Genomic DNA, 9,717 nt, shown 5'->3' with positions numbered 1-9,717 from the left:
TATGTTTTTTGAACTGTAAATAGCTTGTAAGGTATTTAATAGAATCACGGAATGGTTTGGAGGACTGTTAACGCCCACCCAGTCCAACTCCCTGCCAGGAGCAGGGACATCTCCAGCCAGATCAGGCTGCTCACAGCTCTGTCCAACCTGGCCTGGAACGTTTCCTGAAAGCAGCTCTGGCCAGTTCTCTTTGAGGCCACTTAAGTGACCCTGCCCCCAGGGATGCTTAGCTGGGGGCACAGTTTGCTGATTTAGGTTGCTGATTGTAGGTGAACAAAGGGAAATTCATTCACAGCAGCAGAGCTGGAGCCGGTGTGTGCAGTGGTGACGCTCGCATGTGAGGTGCTGAGGTGGAGATGGCCGCGAAGTCCTGCATGTCCCTGCAAGAGCGATGTCCAGCTCCAGCTGTCGTCCCTCAGAGGTGACAAGAATCAGTCCTGACCCCGCAGGTGACAGTGCAGGGAGCAGACAAACCCCTGTGCCAGGGACAGACGTGACCAGAAGCGAGGACCATGCAGCAGGTCTGTGGTGATGCTGGCTCCGAGGTGGCTCGGCTGCCTTGCACAGGGTCATGGAGGTTTAATTGCACGTTAGTTATTAAAATCCGGGATTTTCGGAGGTGTCTGAGCGCCTCCCTTCCATCTCCAAGTGTATGAAAATTAGGGCCAAAAAAGCTCAAATAGTAGGGCTTGTTCTTAAACCCTTTTGGGCTTCAAAAGGCTGAACTTCAAAAGCAGGCTTTTGCGCGAAGGCGAGCTTTGGGTCCCTGGAGTATTTCTGATGGACACAGGGATTGCTCCATCTCACTGGTGCCACTGGGGCGGGCCGTGCCCAGTCCCTTTCAAACCGTTACACAGAAAAGCCTCCAAAGCCGTTTGTGAGGAGGGCGTACGAAGGTGGCACCGTTCGACCATCCCTTGAAAAACCAGCTCCTGGCACTGGGCTGCCCGCGCCTCGAAGGACTCGTGGGTTTCGGTGCCAGGTCTGCCTGCTCAGCAGCGGAGTGGGGGTGGGTCCTGAGCTGCCTCCGAGAGCCGGACCTTGAACCGGGAACGGGACATGTGGGACCAGGCCCGTTTTTGAACCCTGCTCGGTGTTTAGAGCGGCTGCGTCCCGCGGCCGAGCACTGGTACCGTCGGGACCGGGCTGTGGCCTGGCCGCGCGCGGCACCTGGCCCGTTTGTGAGAAGCAGAGCTTTGACCCAAACCTGACATTTTTCTGTACGTTCCCCGTGCTCTGGACCCTGCGTACGTGGGACGGTTCTGGGCCCCCGGGGTGCTGGGAGGGCGCGGCTGTGTCCGGATGGAGCGGGAGGTTTTGGGGTTTGATTTTTTTTTTTTTTTTGAAAACCGGTGTCGTGGGAAGGGGCAGGCGGCTGCCGCTGGCACTGGGGGCTCCTGGGAGTGAACGGGCCCGGTTTCGGTCGTCAGCCAAACCCCGCGTGCGTGTCGGGACGGGGCCTCGCCCGGTGTCGTGGCCGGCAGCATCCGTGGGGAGGGGGTGGCACGCGGGGGCGCCCCGGAGCCGCCGGGGAGCGCGGGTAGCAGCCGTGGGGCTGCGCGCTGCAGTTCGCGGTGCGGCTGCTCCCGCTCTCCCGCGGCTTCCTCCCGCGCCGGGCTGCGCGGCAGGGCGAGGGGGCGTGGCCTGGGCGGACGGGGGCGTGGCTCCGGCCGGCGGGGGCGTGTCCCGGGCGGTACGAGAGGGGAGGGGGCGGACCCGCCCCGCCCCGTTCTCGCCGGCGCAGCGGGCGCACGTGGCGGCGCGGGGCGGGGCGGCGCGGGCCGCGCGCACTGCGCCGCCGGGAGCGCGCGCGGCGGCGGGGCGGGGCGAGGCGCGGCGCTGAGCGGCGGCGGCGGCGGCGGCGGCGGAGCCGGGCAGCGAGCGCGGGGCCGCGCCGGGGGCCGGGGGCCGGGGGCGGGCGGCGGGGGCCCGCCGGTCGGCCGGCGCCATGGGCACGGTGCTGTCGCTGTCGCCGAGCTACCGGAAGGCCCCGCTGTTCGAGGAGGGGGCGGCCACGGTGGGGCACTACACGGCGGTGCAGAACAGCAAGAACGCCAAGGAGAAGGGCCTGAAGCGGCACTCGCTGATCTCCGTGCTGCCCTGGAAGCGCATCGCCGCCGTCTCCGCCAAGAAGAAGAGCTCCAAGAAGGTGCAGCCCAACGGCGGCTACCAGAGCAACGTCACCCACCTCAACAACGAGAACCTGAAGAAATCCCTCTCCTGCGCCAACCTCGCCACCTTCGCCCCCCCGCCGCCCCCCGCCGCCCTCGCCTCGGCGCAGAAGGCGCCGCCGGCCGCCCCCCCCCCGTCCTCCGCCGCCGCCGCCGCGACCCCGCGCCGGGTGGTGGTGCAGGCGTCCACCAGCGAGCTGCTGCGCTGCCTGGGCGAGTTCCTCTGCCGCCGCTGCTACCGGCTGAAGCACCTCTCGCCCACCGACCCCGTGCTCTGGCTGCGCTCCGTGGACCGCTCGCTGCTGCTGCAGGGCTGGCAGGACCAGGGCTTCATCACGCCGGCCAACGTGGTCTTCCTCTACATGCTGTGCCGGGACGTCATCTCGGCCGAGGTGGCCAGCGACCACGAACTGCAGGCAGTGCTGCTCACCTGCCTGTACCTCTCCTACTCCTACATGGGCAACGAGATCTCCTACCCGCTCAAGCCCTTCCTGGTGGAGAGCTGTAAGGAGGCCTTCTGGGACCGCTGCCTCTCCATCATCGACCTCATGAGCCCCAAGATGCTGCAGGTCAACGCCGACCCGCACTTCTTCACCCAGGTCTTCGCCGACCTCAAGAAGGAGAGCGGCGCCGAGGAGAAGGGGCGGCTGCTCATCGGCCTCGACCGGTGAGCGCCCCCCCCCCGCCCCGCCGCTCCCGGGGGGCTTCTCCGGGCTGGGGGTGGTGGGGGGGGGGAGCGGCAGCCGCTGCGCCGGGAGCGGGGTTGTGGGGGGGGGGTCTGCCGCCGGCGGAGCGCAGCGCAGCGCAGCCCCCTCCCCCACAATCCCCCACAGCAAGGAGAGGCCGCGGCTCCGCCACCGGATCGGTTTCGGCAAATGGTGGAAGCTGGGGGGGCGGACACGACACGACCCCCCCCCCCACCTCCAACCGAGGCCGACCCCCCCCACCCCACCCTGATTCCCACCCCCCACGGGGAGCGGAGCGGGGCTCCGCGGGCTGGCGGCTGCGGGACCGGACACCGCATCGCCGAGACAAAGACCGGGTTGGGGGGAAAGGAAAAAAAAAAAAAAAAAAGGAAAAAAAAAGGAGAGGAAAAAAAGAAAAAAAGCTCTGAAGGCTTCACCGGAGGCGGCTGAACGGGGCCGACCGTGACTGCACCGGGGCCGGAGCAACCGGTAACGGGACTGAGCCCGGGGACCCCCGGCCCTCGCCCCCCGCCTCCCCTCTCCCCTTTAATTTATTTTCTTGGAAGAGACTCGAATCTGCCGAGCGGGTCTGGCTGAAGGGAAAAACAAACAAAAACCGCTACTGTATCATGACATCAATGTGAAATGTCTTGTTCCCATCGTGCACTGATCATGAGTATTGTGTAAAGGATCTACTTGAGTGTGCAAGCAAGGAAAGAATCTACATGCTGCTATATGAATACTTTTAGAACAAAAAAAAAAACAAACAAAAAAAAAACCCCAAAAAACCAAACTACTAACCTACGGGGGGGAGGGCAAAAAAAAAGAAAAACCCTTCTTTATTCTTTCATTGTTGCTTTTACAGTGATATTGTGCATGCAAACAGGAGCATTTTGTGTCTTCGAGAAAAAAAATGGAAAAAAACTCATAAAAAATAATAATGAAAAAAAACCTTAACGAGAGATGGCTGTAAAAACTACACCCATGCACAAAGACCTGACACCACCCCGATATCGCAGTCTTGAGCTGGTGTTCCCTTATCAGGCCTGGGGATTGAGCAGTTCTTTTGGGTTTTATTTTATTTTGGTTTTTAAATTTTTCTCCGTGTGCACAGTTCTAGTTTAGTTCCGGTCCATCGGGCGTTAAACTTGCAGACGAGAGGGAGAAATAACGTGCCATTGATTTTTATTTTTTCACTTGAAGCTCTCCATCGCTGTACATTGGACCCCGCTAACGATACATGTGTACGTTCGTTTTTTTAGTGCAATCTCTTCTGTAGATCTTTGTTGACCAAATTGGTGGGTATTGTTACTTATTAATTTATATTTGTCTCATTTTGTATGTGTGTGTATAGTGTGTTTGTAAGTATGTGTGGTTTATAACCTGACCGACTGTGTCATGGGGCTCAGTGTGCCTGTAATTTAATCCCCTCCCCTTATTTTTATTTATTTTTGTACTGTGCTGATTAAATAAAAATGCACTGACCATCCATTACATGGCAGCGGGTCGTGGCGGAGTCTTTTCTGCAACCCCCCCACCTCTGCTGCCCCCTTTGCGGCGTTGGGAAATGGGATTTGCTTTGACGAAAGAGGGGTTTAACGCCGCCGCGGCTTTAATCGCGTTACCGGCGCGGGGGGTCAGCCCTTTGCTGGGGGCTGGCGAGGAAGGGCATCGTACCCAGTGCACCAGAGGTGGAGAAATCGGGTTATCGGGACACCAGAGCTCCACTTTTCCGTCCGTGCATCACGAGCATCGTCTTCCCTGAGCTACTGCGCCGGTCAGAAACTGGCACCGCCATAGTGGGATGCAACTCATTGGGTTTTTTTTATTTATTACAGTAAATTATGTAAACAAAAACACAGGTCCATTATAGTAAGGTTTTTCTTTTTTTTCTCCTCTTTTACATGTTAAAATATCAGCTATTTAAAAAAAAAAAAAAAAAAAAAAGGTCATTGCCTTATTGCCCCAGGCTGAAAACCAAAATTCAATTTAGAAATAGTTAATTTATGGGAAAAAACAGGAAACTATATATATATATTTTATATATATATTTTTATATATATATAAAACCAGAGCAGGAACAGATAATATATTTTATAAAGACACATTTCATCACGTACAATATTGCCATCTCGTAATAGAAATTTCCTAAACCTGCGATTTACTGCCGTCCATCATGATTTGATACAACCATTGCGTTGGGGGGTAGTGTCTAAAAGTGCTGATTAACATCTCCTGCCGCTACCCTGCCGAGGCGTTAGCGTTACCAGGGGACGTTTGGACTCATAGATACAAAAAGCGAGAAGTGCAAATAGAAAGGCACGGCAAGGACCAGCATTTTTTCCTTCTGGTGCTTCCCCAGGCTCCAGTGTTGGCACTGCTCCTGCTGAGGGGCTGCCGCTGGGACAAAGGGGAGGAGGGGCCCGGGTGGTCCCGAGCAGTTCGTGGGCTCGGTGCAGTCAGGAGCTGCCGTGTGGGTGGGACGTTGCCTCTGGGCTCCCGATGGTGGTGGTGGTGGTGGGCGCCTTGTGTTTGCCAGCAACTGGAAGAGCTTCTTCCCCAGGATGCGGGGCAGATCTGGCCCGCTGAGCCCTCCGGCGCAGGGCATCCCGGAGCCGCTTACTGGGAGCAAGCGCTGGTGGCCGGGATGCGGCGCTGGGATGCTGGCGGGGCCTGGTCTGAGGCTGGGGACCACGTTAATGGGAGGGCTCTGGCACGGGGCCTCCCTGGCAAAGAGCACAACAGGGATGACGCTTGTCCCACTAAAATACAGCTCTAGAGCGTCTCTCCCCTCCTGGCACCCGTCCACCGTGGGGCTCGGGGGTGGCGGTTGGGTATAAATGCTGCGGCGACCTGTCCCTGCTCCCTGTGCCCATCGCCTGGCCTTGGGCTGCCATCACTGACGGGTCGTTAGGTGAGGAGCCTCCTCCAGGCTTTCCAGTTCCTAACACGCTCAATGGAACGCGCGCCGGCTGAGCTGGAGACAGACGGGCCCCAAAGCGGGGTCACCACGCAGCCCCACACCGTCTCCAGCTGGCTGCAAATCCTGACCTGACCAGCAGTGCCAGGACTCGGTCCGTACCATCCCCACAGCCGTGTCGCGCGGCCTCCCTCCGCACAAATAAAACCCCACGGCAGCAGCCCACTACACAGGGGAAATGAAAAGCTCGTTCGTACACACGGCCCGCCCGGGAACACCACGCTCAGGGTTATCTGAGCCGGGCAGGCCCGGCACTGTGCGGCGCAGAAATGTGATGCCGCCAGACAAGCCAAGGCGACGCGCGACGCCCCACCACCCAGCGCCCGCGGCCGGGAAGACCCAGGGAAACCCGGGATGGCTGCGGTCGGGTTTGTGCCGCTGCCCCTCGCCTGGCGCGGCCGGACGTGCCCGGGGTGACGTGTTCCGTAGCGCAAAGTGAGGGAGCGGCCGCCTCAGCCCCCAGGCTCCGTGTGTTCCTAGAAGAACGCAGCACAGCGGGGTTGGCCCTCCCTGCCCCCCTCACTGGGACCACCGTGAAGCCATGGGGGTCAGCTAAAAATTTAGCAAGGCCACGTGGTCTACAGGAGAACCCACCAGGTTTTTCTTCAGGTGACCAGCGAGGGTCATGAAGGCAAAAGCAATGCAGGATTAAAAACAAAATAAAACCTCCGCACTGTGACTCCCACTCCGTTCTGCCGGCAGCCCCGATCCAGCCACGGCGCCTCGAAGGGTCAATGAACGCGCAGCAGGAAAGCAGCGAAGTCTGCAGCTGCGCGTCCAGGTACCAGCGTGTCCAGGCACCATCCCCACGCCCACGTGCCGGCAGGGCTGGAAGAGTGCGGAGTGTCGCCCCGGCGGGGGAAGCCAGTCCTTCCCAAACCCAGCTCCGCTTCCACTGGGGTTTGGTCTTACGGACCAGGCTCCCTGCGCCGGCTATCTTTGGTTCCTCTGGAGGAGGCTGCATGATATTGCAAAAAATGACGAAGAGAAAATAAAAACAGCAGGGGGAGCGGAGAGGGGGTAAGAAATCAAAGTGGGAAAGGGCGGAAAGGGCGTAAGTACCTAAAAGTGCTTTTTCTGGGGCTAATTCAGAAGCACTTTCCCGATATTCTGGCCTGTTTTCTAAGACGGATACAGGCCACCGGCTATTTTAAGCCTTCGTCGCGTGCGGTAGTAAAACCCTCTCCTGAATTTGGTTTGCTAAACCTCTGGCTTCAGAGAGCTTGTGAGGCGCGTGGCCACGTCCCAGCTGAGCGCCTTGAAACGGCCAAGGTGCGGGGAGGGCGCTCACAGCCCCAGTCCCGCTCTCCTCCGCTCGCTCTCCGGGCTCGCTGCGCCGAGTGGAGGGGGATGCTAATTCCCCGGCACGCAGAGGATGAAGCCAGAGCGATGCTTGGTGAAATCCGGTTGGGATTGGTTAATCTTGGTTTCCACGGAGACCGTGCATTTCCGCCCGTGCAGGCTGCACTGGACCGGGTTGGTGACGCTGACTTGCAGAGCGCGCTTCTCCCTGCGAAGGGAAAAGGGAAAAGAGGTCAAACGGGGATGGGATGCGCTCGGCACCGCTGCTCAGCCCTCGGTGCCAGGCAGGGAGAGGTGTTTGCGGCTCGGGACGCGTCCTGCATCCAACCGTGGGCACCACGTCAGGCCGAGCCTCAGCTCTGAGCCCGGCTTTTGGGCCTGGCCGGGCCCCACTCCCACACAGGGAGGTGTCCCACACAGGGAGACGCATGCCCAGGGACTTCGGCACGGGGTCGGTGCTGGTGGGGGAACGCCGCTGCCTGGGGCCCGCTGCCGGCTCGGCCGCCCGCCCGACCTGGCGAGCCATCGCTCCCCTCTCTGGAGTCAGAACAACGGTGACGCCATCCCCCGTTCCGAGCTCAGCACAGCAGAAATAGCAGGAAGAGTCGCAGGTAGGGTTGGGGTTTTTTAACTCCCTCTCCAGACAGATGGACAGCCAAACTGCGCAGCCTCCTGGGGTCCGAGCGCCCCGAATCGCAGCAGCGGCTGGCTGGGCACAGGTGCTGGGACCAAACCCTCACTGCAAACCATTCCCCAGCTTTTTAACCCTTTAAGCCACCTGTGGTGCTACGAATGACTCTCACGAGTGAAATCGGGCGTTTCTGCCACTAAAATTGGTTTTTCCTTGGCTGTCTGGGTCACTGCCAGCGTCCGACAGCTCCGTCCGAGACAGGGTCAGGGATGGCCGGCAAGGATTCCCCCCCCGCTAAAGGCTGTAAAAGCCACTCTTTGACATCACAAGTAACTTTGTGCTGTAAGCAGAGAAATGCTCAGCTTGGGCTGGGGACGGAGAGCAGGCGTGACCGAGCCCCAGTCCTGAGCACTTTGAGCCAGCAAAGAGCGGGCGCCGTGAGGCAGGAAAGCGAATCTGCGGGAGAAACGCCCACAGCAGAGCCAACCCCGCAGCCATCGCCAGCCCGGGGAAGCGGAAAGAGTTATTCAGGGACTTGGCCTTTGGGAAGCCCCTCCTGCGACCTCACCTGCCCCTCAAACTCCTGAGTTTCCAGAATTTCTTAGTATAACATTGAGTGGTTTAAAGAGTTGGTGGTGTCACCTCCACCGTCTCCGATGCTCTGAACACCGAGGCCTCGCCTCACTTGAGCCGTTCCAGCGTTTTCACTGACCCTGTGCAAGTCCTTCATGCAGCACAAGGCTTCGTTTTCACTTCGTTAAGACACGCCATGTCCCAGCAGCCGCCTTTTTATGCTGCTTCCAAGTAATTAAGATGTTCACCGCTTCCACAAAAATGGGCCGTTGGTTGGCCGGAGGGGTGCGGGCAGGGCAGCAGCACGCAAAGCCCTCACGTTGTCCCAGGTATTTAATGCTCATTTACTCCTGCCTCAGCCTGCTGAGGCTGAAATCCCCGCTTAGTTTGCTATTTTTACCGTGGCTTAGCAGAAGGAGCCGCACATGCAGAGGAGCCTCTCAGAGACTCCTGCCATCACACGCTTGCAGAGCAGGCTCAGCATCAAGCGTCTGTAACGCGGAGAAGTGCTAACAACTTTCCATCTCCTCTCCCACAGCCCGCGTCAAATTCTAGGTAAGAAGACAGAGGGTCCATCGCTGTTCATAATCTGCCGACCCTTCCGCACAGCGATGAGCATCCCAAACCAGGGCAGAGGGATGTCACTGATCTGAATTTTGAGCCCGGGCCCGGAAATCAGAAGGTCCTTGATGGATTTTGAGCCCTGTGGTTGTGGGACCTTCAGCAAGAAGCTCAGTCTCTCTCGGTCCCAGCTCCCGCTGGAACAAGGTGAAGCCACTCAACACGTGAAGCTAACGCTGTCCTGGGACAGCGGGCTCTGGAGAAGATGCACTGATCCTTGCTCCGTGTAGCACTTCCATTAAGTAAGGGCTTCACTCCCCCCACGTGTCTTCCAGATCCCACATTACACATTCACTCTTGATCAGACGTTGCTTTCCTTCATGTGTGAAGAGGTTTCAGCCTCAAAACCTTTTGCCAGGGGAGCAGGACGGCTCTTGAACGGCACCCAAAGAACAATCCCCTTTGCCAGTCCACAGAGGGATTACAAATCCCATCTTCGGTTCTCCCCGGGAGGCAACGCGACGCTGAACCCTGCCGCCAGCTCCACCAGCAGCTTGACGTGCTGGGACCTTGAGTCTCTTGGATGCTGTTCCTCTGCTTGGTCAACAGCCAACAAGGAAGAGATGGGAGGCAATGTCGGTTTGGTTTCCAGTCCGTCAGTCACATCAGCATCACACCTGGTGGTGCAGTGGCAGAACGGGGAGACGACAGCTGCTGGCTGCCCTGCAGTAAGATGGGTTTTTCATCGACTGAAAGGGAGAAACCAGCTGCCTGCATCAGCCAATAAACCGGACTGAAAGACCTTCCAAATCC

At 58.8% G+C, this 9,717-nt stretch overlaps 2 protein-coding genes across 4 annotated transcripts in view; one reads left to right on the top strand and one right to left on the bottom strand.

The window, feature by feature from the left end:
- The first annotated feature begins 1,899 nt into the window (after positions 1–1,899).
- Positions 1,900–4,358, top strand: CDK5R1 (cyclin dependent kinase 5 regulatory subunit 1). The gene has a single exon (XM_086766955.1). It carries the CDS (start codon positions 1,949–1,951, stop codon positions 2,840–2,842), a length of 894 nt encoding a protein of 297 aa, XP_086623081.1. The 5' UTR covers positions 1,900–1,948; the 3' UTR covers positions 2,843–4,358.
- A 304-nt stretch (positions 4,359–4,662) lies between these two features.
- Positions 4,663–9,717, bottom strand: part of MYO1D (myosin ID) — a 158,551-nt gene continuing 153,496 nt past the window's right edge. For all 3 annotated transcript variants that reach the window (XM_086766952.1, XM_086766954.1, XM_086766953.1), the window contains one exon: positions 4,663–7,347. In XM_086766952.1, coding sequence (XP_086623078.1) covers positions 7,191–7,347 — 157 coding nt within the window. In that variant the 3' untranslated portion in view covers positions 4,663–7,190. The remainder of the gene's footprint in view (positions 7,348–9,717) is intronic.

This window comes from Chlamydotis macqueenii, chromosome 25, assembly GCF_036417535.1.
Source record: "Chlamydotis macqueenii isolate bChlMac1 chromosome 25, bChlMac1.mat, whole genome shotgun sequence".
NCBI classification, from domain to species: Eukaryota; Metazoa; Chordata; class Aves; order Otidiformes; family Otididae; genus Chlamydotis; species Chlamydotis macqueenii.
The sequence above is the reverse complement of the archived record's forward strand: the minus strand, read 5'-3'. Positions and strand labels throughout refer to the sequence as shown.